This window comes from Podarcis melisellensis (genome assembly GCF_964234715.1).
Source record: "Podarcis melisellensis genome assembly, chromosome: 14".
Classification (NCBI taxonomy): Eukaryota; Metazoa; Chordata; class Lepidosauria; order Squamata; family Lacertidae; genus Podarcis; species Podarcis melisellensis.
This window is the reverse complement of record NC_138546.1, coordinates 39,730,654-39,743,461: the sequence shown is the minus strand read 5'-3', so window position 1 is coordinate 39,743,461 and position 12,808 is coordinate 39,730,654. Positions and strand designations below refer to the sequence as shown.

At 40.1% G+C, this 12,808-nt stretch overlaps 1 protein-coding gene across 4 annotated transcripts in view; it reads right to left on the bottom strand.

Moving 5' to 3' along the window:
- The window catches only part of CEP152 (centrosomal protein 152), a 44,907-nt gene that overhangs the window by 2,932 nt on the left and 29,167 nt on the right, over positions 1-12,808 (bottom strand). For 3 of the 4 annotated variants that reach the window (XM_081888380.1, XM_081888379.1, XM_081888378.1), the window contains exons 18-26: positions 12,473-12,664; positions 11,116-11,379; positions 10,422-10,553; positions 8,469-9,122; positions 4,092-4,260; positions 1,954-2,124; positions 1,244-1,334; positions 1,057-1,157; positions 296-452 (exon numbers count right to left, since the gene is read on the bottom strand). In XM_081888380.1, the coding sequence (XP_081744506.1) occupies positions 296-452; positions 1,057-1,157; positions 1,244-1,334; positions 1,954-2,124; positions 4,092-4,260; positions 8,469-9,122; positions 10,422-10,553; positions 11,116-11,379; positions 12,473-12,664 (1,931 nt within the window). The remainder of the gene's footprint in view (positions 1-295; positions 453-1,056; positions 1,158-1,243; positions 1,335-1,953; positions 2,125-4,091; positions 4,261-8,468; positions 9,123-10,421; positions 10,554-11,115; positions 11,380-12,472; positions 12,665-12,808) is intronic. The other variant, XM_081888381.1, reaches the window with a different exon arrangement.

The following is a 12,808-nucleotide window of genomic DNA, read 5'->3' as shown; positions in this document are numbered from 1 at the left end:
TTCTCTGTAGCTCATGCTAATATAGGCTGGCAACCAACAGGGTCCATCTGCAAACAGAATGGTCTTCCACTGGCATAGCAAGACTTCCCTTTCAACTGCCTTCCCTGCACAAACTGCATATCTCCAAAGCAGATAGGAGTGGGTGTTGAGGCTGAGGCCAAGCGGGTGCAGGCAAGAAGAAAGGAAGAGAAAGTCTTGCTAAATGAGCACAAGCCGACTCACTCAGTGTTGGATCTCAAGCACAAGTCTACGAAAAATGTTGTCTACTCAACTAATACAATTAGAAATACCTCACCCATCATGCTTTCCATCATCAATCAAAAGCTGCTGAAGACAAATGAGGTAATATTTGCGCATTTTCCGGGCTGTCTCTTGACGTTCTCTTAAAACTTCCGCTTTAATAATTTCTGCGGCTCTCTCTTTACTTTCATGTATGTAACGAAGCATGTCACCTATAAACAGCAAGGTATAAATTAAAGAAAGAATGTAGATATGCAGAGATATGCAACTGGAGTTTCAGAAGTGAATATTCAATAATACAAACAAAAGATCAATGTTTATGAAACACATTGTGCAGAAAAGACAGGGGATCATTTGACCCACACTGCAGCCATTCAATCTTACTGGTAATTTGCCTCAGTTAAAGGTAAAGGGTCCATTAGGTCCAGTCGTGGCCGACTCTGGGGTTGCAGTACTCATCTCACTTTACTGGCCGAGGGAGCTTCCGGGTCATGTGGCCAGCGTGACTAAGCCGCTTTTGGCAAACCAAAGCAGCGCACGGAAACACTGTTTACCTTCGCACCGGAGCGGTACATATTTATCTACTTGCACTTTGATGTGCTTTCGAACTGCTAGGTTGGCAGGAGCAGGGACAGAGTAAAGGGAGCTCACCCCGTCACAGGGATTCAAACCGCCGACCTTCTGATCAGCAAGTCCTAGGCTCTCTGGTTTAACCCACAGCACCACCCGCGTTCCTTTGCCTCAGTTACTGTGTTGTAAAGCATGCAGATGGGGGAAACTAGTTATTGAAATACTAGGAACTTCTTTAGCACTTACTCTTAATTTTGCCCACTGCTTTAATATACTGACAACGCATTTCTTCCAAGGCTTTTCCATCACAGGAACAAGGGCCTGAGACACTCCCCTCTGATGATGATCTATAAGCACACAAAAACACAGTACACAAACTGAGTATGAAGTTTCAAGCACCCATAAATAGTTCACTCTTTTTTTTCTTAACTACCTTGGGGGACCGTTGGCCAACTTCAAATCATCAAGTTTGTCCTTCATTGTGGAGTTTTCTTCCATTAATGCCCCTACAATTTTTTCATTTTCTAAAAGTACAGAACAAAAATATTACAAATTGTTAATTTAACTGGGTATCTAAATAGGAATCAGTGTGGAATTTTTCTGTTATCTTAATTTGGCACCATTGCCAGAATTCTATATAGAACTGAGTAAAAACTTATGGAAACCCTATAGAAACATACAGCCCAAGCATTTCAAATTTATGTCAAATGGAACCATTGGTATACTACAGAAGGAACATGCAGTGGGAATGCGAGGGAAGAAGATTTGAACACTTCACTCTAAAAAGACACTGTAACATTATCAACTTGTGTCTTCTCTTTCATAGTCTTAGAACTTATTTGATTTGGGTTGAGGCACCCGAGAAAGGACCTCATCCACCTGGGGATGAACACTTCTATGAAAATGACTCCAGTGAATTGCAACTCCTATTATACCCAGTGTTGGCTGGAGATGGTATAGTCCAGTGATGGCCAAACTAGGCCCTCCAGCTGTTTTGGGACTACAATTCCCATCATCCCTGACCACTGGTCCCGTTAGCTAGGGGTGATGGAAGTTGTAGTCCAAAAACAGCTGGAGGGCCAAGTTTGGCCATCACTGGTATAGTCCAATAATAATTCTACCTTGACAAATAAGAACACAAACCTTGGAACTGCTCTGACTTTGCTTTGACTGCAAGCTGGAGGTGCTTGCAAGCTTTATCAAGTTTCTTTTTCAAATCCTGACATTCTTTTTCCTTTCTTTCCAGCTGCTGGCGACAGTGCTCACAACAAATGTCTTCTCGGGACAAGGGATCTCTTTTCCTGTATTTCAAATCTGTAGTTAATCAACACAAAAAGTTAAGAAAACTAGAAAACGTGGATTGGTAGTCATTGTATTTGAGGCCAGAAACTACTGTTTTCTTATATTTTTCTGGAACCTCTGTGTGGTTACAACAGATTTCTAGCACCTATATATCTTACTTAGTTGAAGGAAATCAGCTAATAGACCAACCAGAGTCACGTTTATTCTATGCTTCCCAGCTTCTTGGGGTCTTGCTATGTGGAATTTATGGCCCTCCAGATGTTGTAGAAGTGCAGCTTCCATCATCCCTGGCCACTGGCCATGTTGGCTAGGGCTGATCAGAATTGGAATCCAACAGCATCTGGAGGAGCATAGATTCCCCATTCCTGACCTTGTTGAAGGAAAAATGATTTTTTGACATTTACTGTGAAGGTTCTTTCTGTTCTGAGGTGAATGAAGTATCTAATACACAGAGAACACTTCACCAATCTTTCAGTTAAGCCTGGTCACTTAAAGGTTCCTAACTACTTCTGTTCCATGGAGAGGATATAAAAGGGACCTTAGTTGAAGCGATGAAAACTTCTGAAAAAAAGGAGGAAAAGAAAAGGGATAGGGCAGTAAAACTAGATTCTGGTAAAAAGATAAAGGAAGTAATATTGGAAGTGTTTTGCACTTTTACAGAACAAGCATGTATCTTGAGAACTATGCTTCTACATTTGGACACCTCTTGTCAAATCAAATTTTGCATGATGGTTCCTGAGATTAAAGAGAAGTTTTTCAATTTATGTTTGGATACAATTAGGTGCCATTTTGAATCAAGATAGCTGATAAACCTTTCAAAATAGTAGTGATTTTAACCACTGATTTCAAAGCTGCACTGATTCCACCTCCCCGCTTTAGAATTCTGAAGCAATACCACATAAGAAGCTGCTAGTTCTTTTAAAATAAGGCTGTTTAGCAGAATTGTTGCAAATTAATCCGCAGATGGTATATAACTAAAATGGTGATCGATAAAATAAATTTCAAAATATTCATGCACACGAACTTTGGAAATGTCAGAGGAAATTATCATACACGGTAGGAATATGAAGCATTTAAGTTTTTGAAAATAATTAAGAATCAAATAGCAGGGGTTTGCTTTTTTAAAAGAGTATGAAAGTTTACTAAATGCTATGTTAGGGAAAAAACCACATTCGTGGATTTTGGCTCTCTTTTTGCTGATCCTTGATTCTTATTTTGTAAATAAGAAGGATCAAGAACTCCCTTTCAGGAAAAAAAAATAGGAGATCAGAAATTTCTTCTAAAAAGCGGCCTCCACTGATGCATCAATGTCTAGTATGGTGAACATGGTACGCAATTTCCACATGACAGCTTTGAAGAAAGCAAAAGATGTAGCTGTTGCCCTACAAGAGAGTGTTCTCATGCTGTGTGGTTTAGGTAAGTGTCATAGGCCACAGAAATGCAGGCTTTAAACAATTTGGCTTTGGAAGTGCTAGAATCCCCCTGAAATCTGAGATGAAAAGAGACAAACAATGAGTCAGGCTATCTAAATGTCTCTCAGAGGGTGAGAGGGTTTGAGGGAGAAGAGTCATGGTTCCTTTGAAACATGGAATAATCTTTGGTTTGAAAGCCCAGTCTGTGCATGGAATACTCCCGTCTCTGGAAATCAGAGGTAGTGCTTAGGATTTGCGTGATGCCATCAGAGAAGGAAATAAGAGCAGGAATAGGCAACCTTCAGCCCCCCAGATGTTTTTGACTACTATTCCCATCATCCCTGATCACTGATCATGTGAATTGTAGGCCAAAACATCTGGAGGGCAGAAAGTTGCCTATGCCTGAAATAGAGGGAAGGGCAACAGCAGGTGTCTGTCAGTATTACAGTATTTGTACAATGCTGTTTATATCCAGTTATATCCAGTTGCTACTATAAAAATGTTATTTTACAAAGAAACAAACCAATATCAAGATTAAAGCAAGGCAGAAGGAAATAATATCAATACCCATTTCAGATTCCTGCAAAGGTGTCTGCTTCCTTAACATCCTTTGTAGTTCTACTTGTTGTCCAACGCTGTACATGGAAGGTCTTGCTTTGTCTCCTGTCTCTCCTTCACTGCTGTGTAAGCAGGAGTCCCCTGGTTCTTTGAAATTATAGTCCAGAACCTCATGTTTCTGAAAAGATATCACGAATTCAAGTTCCAAATGAGAGCCACTAATATCAATTTCTATTTAGGTGTACAAAGCATTTTACAATTCTCTATCTTCACAAGCCTGTAAAAGACTAGGGTAAAGTTAGTCGTCAAGACCACCTAACATGCTCCATGGCTATGCAAGAATGTGGACCTAGCTTTCTAAGGACTGGACCATGAAGTATCTATTGCACCACACTGTTTAAAAGAAGCATATTAAATGGTATATTTATATTCATTCAAAGATTGGGCAATATTCTTAGACTCAGCTTAAATGCTCCTCTTCAGCTTTAAAAATATTTCTAGCAAGAAAAGAAACCCTTTGTGGAGTTTTTATATCTGTCTTTATATATAGACAGATTTATATTCATGTACCGTATTTTTTGCTCTATAAGACGCACCAGACCACAAGACGCACCTAGTTTTGCAGGAGGAAAACAAGAAAAAAAATATTCTGAACCTCAGAAGCCAGAACAGCAAGAGGGATCGCTGTGCAGTGAAAGCAGCAATCCCTCTTGCTGTTCTGGCTTCTGGGATAGCTGCGCAGCCTGCATTCGCCCCATAAGACGCACACACATTTCCCCTTACTTTTTAGGAGGGAAAAAGTGAGTCTTATAGAGCAAAAAAAGGTATATGCAAGGAGATAAAATTTGTTTACAAGGCTTCATGACAACAAATGAAAGAAAACAGTCCAAACATTGTCTCACTACTGCAGAACAGAGCAGGCTCTTCATACGGACATAGTTTAACAATTTTTAATTTCCACAGCATTTTGAAGAATCCCTCACCTTGCAGAGAGGAGAAAGACTAACAGCTAAATACAAAGTCATGGCTGTCACAGGAGCCGGAATAATGCAGAGGGGAATGTGATCAAGGGTGACCCACTCTTGAATCTTCTCTGTAATGATGCACTGAAAAAGGCCCCCACATTCCTCATCTCTATAAAAATTCCTGGTGCTCCATTCTCCCCCCGCCCCTTTTTCTTTTAAAGCTGATATTCTGTTCTTCTTGGTTTTGCCAAATACTATCTGATCATCATTGATCAGGGAACAGGTGGAATGAGGTTTTACAGTGAGGGACTATAGTAAAGTATAATCCACACCCCCACAACAGAATATATCATTAACTGCCACCACTGCGTTTTTCCCCCAAACGAAAAAGAGCAGCACAGGTTTAACTTGAGATTACATTCATATGTAACAGCATCGGTGGAATCATCCTAGCAACAACAAAAGGGGTTTGGAATGCAATGACTGTGTGGAATTCGGTGACATCAGGCAAATCAATATAACTCTACAGAATGGCTCAATCAAGCTTTTAACTTCTGTCTTTCCACTGGTGTTTATATTATTCAATATTCAACCACTCTTAAACTGTGTTAAACTTTTGTTTCTCTGGGGCATGATGGGAAATAGGATGAAAAGTGTATATCTGTATAAAATCTATTTAAAGTTCTTGTTGTGAGTTCAATGGTAGATGCAGTACTCACTTTATATTTTCTTTAGATGGAAAGAGAACAATAATAATCCCTTTTTTGTTATATCTTTCTGTATCATGGTGCTTTTCAAAACAGGTTATAAGACCATATTAGGTAGACCATTCAATGTGGGCCAGCAAGAACGTAACTTTTAAGGTCAGTTTCAGTGTGGCTACAATGTCCAAAAGCTCCAAAAACTCCACCCCAAAGTACCATATTTTTTGCTCTATAAGACTCGCTTTTTCCCTCCTAAAAAGTAAGGGGAAATGTGTGTGCGTCTTATGGAGCGAATGCAGGCTGCGCAGCCATCCTAGAAAGCCAGAACAGCAAGAGGGATTGCTGCCTTCACTCCCTCTTGCTGTTCTGGCTTCTGAGATTCAGAATATTTTTTTTCTTGTTTTCCTCCTCCAAAAACTTGGTGTGTCTTGTTGTCTGGTGCATCTTATAGAGCAAAAAATACGGTACCTCCTTCACATAGCTTTGCTGTGAAAGAGAGACAATCTCTTTTGGGAGCAGCTGGGAGCCAGTTATAGGAAGACTGAACAACTTGGCTATAACTTTCTTGATGGATAAATACAATCTATTCAGGAAGCAGCCAAGAGAGCAAATGATGGAAAGCAGGCCAGAGTGGCAACTTAAAACAACCACCATCACCACCTATTTGACGTAAACACGAATTCAATAATGAATAATGGGGAGAATTTTATAAGGAATTTATGGTGCAGTTGCTCTTTTCATTAAATGAGGGGTGTTTAATGAATTTAACAATGAGTAAGAGGAGGAAAGGGGGTGGGGATGCTCATTAAATTCACTTATCCAATTCACTAAGGAATAAGACAGCAATTTATGCTTGTGGAGTGGGTATAAGGGCTTGCCACAAGCAGCATGCATAATTAAAAATACAAAAAGCAATTAAATCTAATGCGTGCAATGGGAAAATTATTCGAAAGTGCTTCCTCAATAAAGATCAACAAATTGGTAACAACTGAATAAAACTGTTATTCAAATGGGGTGAGTAATTAATGTGAGAGTCCCCTTCTAATGCCCATGGGGACCACAGTACCCCAAGACACCACAAACCCTGTGGTGCCCCCCCCCAGGGTCCCTGTGCTTCCCATTTTTGCAGAACTGATGGGAGCTGGGGAGGAATTACCATTTTTTCTTGCCTTATTTGTCTGTGCTTTATTTGTCTGACGTGTGTGTTGTTTTTCCTCCTAGTGAAATGGTTGTTTTGTGGTGTCAGGACCACCTGAATTAGTTCATCAATGAGCTCACCAATTAAGGACAGGAAAGTGAGAGTAGCCAACTGTATGTCTGTATCGGGGGTGTGTGTGGTGTACCTTGCATCTAGATGTGTGCTGGAGAAGTGCTCTGCTGTATGTGTGGCAAGTGTTTATGAATGCACACCAATGACATACAGTGCGAGTGACATGTGTCCACACTAGCATGCAGCTCTCAAAGGTGGCCAAGCCTCAATGAGGCCCATGGGCATTTCCAAAAGCTGGGGTTGCCAAGGTGGGAAACGGGTTTAGTCTCCACACCAAATGGTACTCCTGAAGGAATCCTTTACTTTGTCTTTAATGGAGCAAATCACAACCATTCACTTGCTCTGAGAACCAAACTTGCCAACCACAACTGAGCATTTTGGGCCCCACTGCAAGGTTCCACAGTGTGTGTGTGTGTGTGTGTGTGTGTGTGTGTGGTTAGGATACAAATGTGTCTGAGTGAAAAGATGCACCGCAAGCCCCTAGGAGTCCCTACAGGCACACCCCTCCATACATACATATACCCCACTCATGATAAAATCAGGCTTTTTATAAGTGTTGATATAAATGGTGACGGGTGAAATATCTAATTTGTAAAGCCCAGTTAAATCTGATGTCTTCCTGTTTTTCAAGGAAGGTTCAGATACATGCCATATTCTGAACATACCTGTCCTTGTAGTTTATTGTGGGTTGAAGATCTTGTATCATTATATAATGCACTGAGAGAGAAATACTTGTGACAAATTTTAGGGAGAGATGTGAAGAGGTTTGACCATGAGTCAATAATTCATCCACTAGATGGACAAAATAAATATACAACTGTGAAAACAGTAATGAGAGGGGGGTTTTTAAGGAGAGAATTCTGTATCCTGCCTGGGAAATTTAAATTTTTAAGTATGTTTTTGGATTTTATTCATTTAAGTTTTATTTTTTCCAGATTTGCACAGATTCGTTTTCTTTAAACCCATTTTTTTAATAAAATGCAGTATTAAAATGGAATGTTTTTAACAAGAGAAACATTTCCCCCCTTTTTAAAGGGGCAAGCAGTAAACTACCAGAGAAATCCAGCACTTTAAACTTGCTTATGTTAAAGTTTATCCAAGTCTGAATTAACTTCTATTGCTTATCTTGTGTTAATTTCATTCTGTGAAACCTGTTTTGTAATAGTGTGATGACTAAAATACAAATAAACAAATTTAGTCAAGTCTGGCAAGGCTACACTTGCACAAATCTATTTTATCCTCCTCTATGTGTATAGTTAACATATTCTATATTATCTACAACATTTCCACACCAATTGGTCCTCATCCTTCCCTACCCCCAACTCTGAAAAAAATACATGACTCCCTATTTTTCTTAAACTTGTCCATAATCAGTGTGAAAGCCAAAATGTAGCTTGTTTTTAAATGAAACCCCACATGTTTTCATTTAAAGTTGCATAAATGTTACCTCATTCCATTCTTGCTTGGCTTTTTCCAGAACGGCGCTGACAGTGGCTCTATATGCTTTTTGCAGACAAAATGTCAGTTTCTCTTTGAACTGGGAATTGATCTGAATGGTAGGAGTAGCAGTCCACTTAAGTTGCTGAGCACGTTCTTCGCTTGAACATTTGACCAAGTTCTTGTGCATGTCATCTAAGAGGAGTTCCACCTGAACCAGAATCCTTTCTTCATACTGGCGAATCTCATTTTGGAATCTCTTGGCTTCTCCGGCTGCCCATTCTTGTTGCTTTCTGCCCAGACACATATTCAGTTCTGCCTCTTTTTGATCTAGAAGTTCTTTCTTCTGCTTTGCAAAGTCTTCTTTTGCTTTGGCAAGCACCTCATTGATTTTATTCCTGTGGTCGTATAAAAAAGAGTGGTAATCTTTTTCATTTTGGTCTTGAATCCTCAGAATCTCCTCTTGCTTTTCCTTGTTCCACTGAGTCCGAGATTTTGCCACTTCTGCTTTAATAATGGCAGGGATTTCTTCCTTTTTGAGTTCTAGTTCCCTTTTAAGGGAAAATACCTTATCTTCAAGTTCTTTGGTCCTTACTCTAGCTATATCAGTGTTCTCATGTTCCTTCTTCCACTTTTCTTCAGCAGCTGAAAGAGCCAGTGATACCTAAAGAATGCAACACATGATGGCCCGTCAGCGATATCCTGACAAATTTATCTGGGAGTTCTAAAGGTTACAGATGGCTTGGTGCAGACAGAACCCTGCCTTGTGTCCTAATAATGGCTAGGAACTCAGGAGTGCAAACAAACTTGCATGCTCCTCTCTTTTCTCTGCCCTCATTCAGTTCTGGTAACTATTGTTAGCATTACTATTATATTTGCACAGGCATGCTCCCTAACCATAGCTAAGTGTCAAAACAAAGCCCTGGTTAGAGGTAGAACTATGCTTAGTGTTTTAATATAGGTGCAGGCACAATGCAAGCCCATCTCTGATACCGAGGGAGCAGCAGATTGAATGGTCCTCTAGATCACATAGACATCATTAGGAGATTGGACAGCTTTACCTGTGCACCAGTCAAAATTAACCCATTTGAGAATACCAGCACTTGTACCAAGGCAAGTGCCACTCTTATTGTCAGTGGCACTCAAGCTTGAATTCAGTATAATTAAATGATGTAAACAGAACTTGGACTGGATTTTTTAAAAAAAACCACACTAGATGATTTGGAAAAGAAAAAATAATAATTTGGAAAATTTCATCAGCTGTACTAACAAATTTATTCTATGTCTCTTTTTGAAAGCAGAATGGAACATTGGTCACTTACCATGAATGGACCTCCAAGGTTGGCATAGGGATATATCTATGTGATTGGTTGTGTCTCATGATTCACCTATGGCATGGACATATGCTAAGCTAAAAGCAGAAAGACAGTTTTGGTGCCCAAAGGCCACTGCCCTCAATTTGCCAGTTAAGTGAGAAATCCTTATGTGCTACAACTTCTTCGTTGTTCTTTTCTGTGGGCAGCATGCCAAAACAGTGGGGAGAAATTGAAGAGTATAAAGAAGGCTTGCTTGTTTGTTTTTTTGGTTTAAGGTAAATGGAGGGAAAAGAGACAAAGGAGGGAGATTTAAAGTAAACAGAGGGAAACTAGGATGACAAAAGAGAAAGGAGAAACTTGAGCATCAAAATAGGAGAGAGAAGAAACCATGTCTACTTTAAGTGATGGCAAGAACTGAACTGAGGGAGCAGCTTAAGGGAGGGAGCTTCTAGCAAAACAAAATGTATCATACCATTCCCTCAGGCAAAGCATAAAACACAACTTATGGAGAAAACTGGTCTACTGAAGATGAGCAGTTAACATACATTTCTGATCAAGTGGGCTCAAATCTGCAACTTTTCCAGTTTGAACCTACTGTGAAAAATAAGCCAAGTTTTGCCCATCACGAGCAAGTCATTCTCCACTACCTGTTTTGCTGTGCTGATTTCACATTCCTTCTCCCATTTTTCCTTGGCTACCTTCAGGTGAGCTTTGTATTCCTCAAGCTCAGTCAGTTCTTGCAGCCACCTGACACGAGCTTTGGTCAGAGCCAGTTCCACCTACAAATGGGTAAGTGGAGCTTCAGTCCATGTTCAACTAATCACAGAATGAAGAGAAAGGACTTCAGCTACAAATCTGTCTGTGCAGGTGCTTAAACTCACTGAAATCAATGAGATATAAAGTAGCCCAACTGTGTCCAGGATTAAAGCAGCAGATATTGACCCTTTTCCCATGTAAAATGTGGTTGGTTTCAATACTAGCCAACTTCAACTTCTGGAGAGAGAACCAGAAGATGGGAGAATGCAAGCCTGAGGCTTCACACAGATTCAATCTAGATCAATCTGAATGTTTAATGTTATGGTCTAATTTGCACATTAAAAGCTAGACAACCAGCTATCATATAAAGGTTTGAGGTAATGAAAGTGTATACAGTCAGATTCATCTTAAGAACATGCTTAAAAATACATGATTTAGAACTGCTTATTAATCAGTGCCTAGTATACACTGATTCAACTCTAGCGTGGCAATATTAAGAAAATGTGTATTATGATAACTATAATTTTTCTTGCACATGCTTTGCCCATATTTGGGGCAAAGCAGTATGTTGTGTTTGCTTGTTACCTGACTAGCAATGCTCTCATGATGCCTCGCTTCACAATCTCTCAGGGCCTTTTCCTTTTCTTGCAGTGCCTCCTGAATTAGTAGTGTCTGTTTTTCAACTGCTTCGGCAATCATTTGGTCCAATGATTCATCTGTGATGGTTAACAACTCTGTTTGGCCGCAATAATCATTGAGTTCCACTGCAGGCCTCTTTGCTTCTTCTAAAGCTTGATCGAGTCTATGTTGCCACTCTTTTTCAACTTCCTGAATAGCTCTGTCTTTGATCTACATGGAACAAATGACATGGATTTTTTTAGAGCACACCAAGAAACATCTAAATCAACTACAGTGGTGCCCCGCAAGACGAACGCCTCGCAAGACGAAAAACCCGCTAGACGAAAGGGTTTTCCGTTTTGGAGGCGCTTCGTAAAACGAATTCCCCTATGGGGTTGCTTTGCAAGACGAAAAAAATCTTGCATCCCCCCGCGGGTTTTTTTCGCTTTTTTCTTCCTTTTTTAAAGCCGCTAAGCCGCTTATCAGCTGTTCCGCTGATAAGCCGCTTAACAGCTGATCGCTGGAAGCCGCTTGACAGCTGTAGCGCTAATCCGCTAAGCTGTCAATGGGCTTGCTTCGCAAGACGAAAAGACCGCTATATGAAGAGCCTCACGGAACGGATTAATTTCGTCTTGCGAGGCACCACTGTATCAAACATAAAAGCTAAATTTCATACTGTCAATCTCCAAAAGAATCAAAGTGAAATCAAGGCTTAGGTTTTTCTTTCTTTCATTAGAAGCAGAAAGAAAAGCACCTCGCCTTCAAAAAAAATCACTTGCCACGTGTGAAATGATTAAGCCAATGTTTTCTGAGAGCAAATGTAACAGCAGAACAGTGTGTAAGATCCTTGATCACTTAAGAAAAAATAAGCTGGAAATGAACGCAGAAATGAATACGTACTAGAAAAGGATGTTGCCACCAACTATAACAAAGAAACAAATCTATTTTAGCACTATCCTTTTAAATGCAAGGAACAAATGGCAAGCTTCTGCAAAACCCAAAGAATTCAGAAAGAATTCTTCAGTGTCTGCATAAATAGCATCCCAGAAGCAGTTCACTGTATACAGTGGTACCTCTGGATGCGAACGGAATTCGTTCCGGAGACCTGTTCGCATCCTGAAGCGAATGTAAAACGTGACTGCATGTGCGCGCCTTTCGCCGCTTTCGCGCATGATGTCATTTTGAGCGTCTGCGCATGCATGAGCGGCGAAACCTGGAAGCAATGCGCTCCGTTACTTCCAGGTCGCTGCAGAGCGCAACCTGAAAATATTCATCCCAAAGCTACTTCAACCCGAGGTATGACTGTAGAGAAACCCCAGCACACCTCTTTCTGTTCTTTTTCCCAGAGGGTCTTGACTATCATCACTTCATTTTCAATGTGCTGCTTCACATCAGATTCTTTTTCTTTCAGCCATTGGCTCTTGGCTGTTACAATGGAATTCCTGTGTACTTCCTCTAGTTCAGCCCTTAGCCTGTTCAAAGAGTCTTCTTTTTCCTTCAATAACTGTTTCTTGAGCTAGGAAAAATTTAACAAGATTAGTAAATAACAAACAAACAAATATTTAAAAAAATGATTTAAATCAAGTCTTACTGACTAGTGATTTAAATCAAGTCTTACTGACTAGTGATTTAAATCGTGATTTAAATCGATTTGATCTAA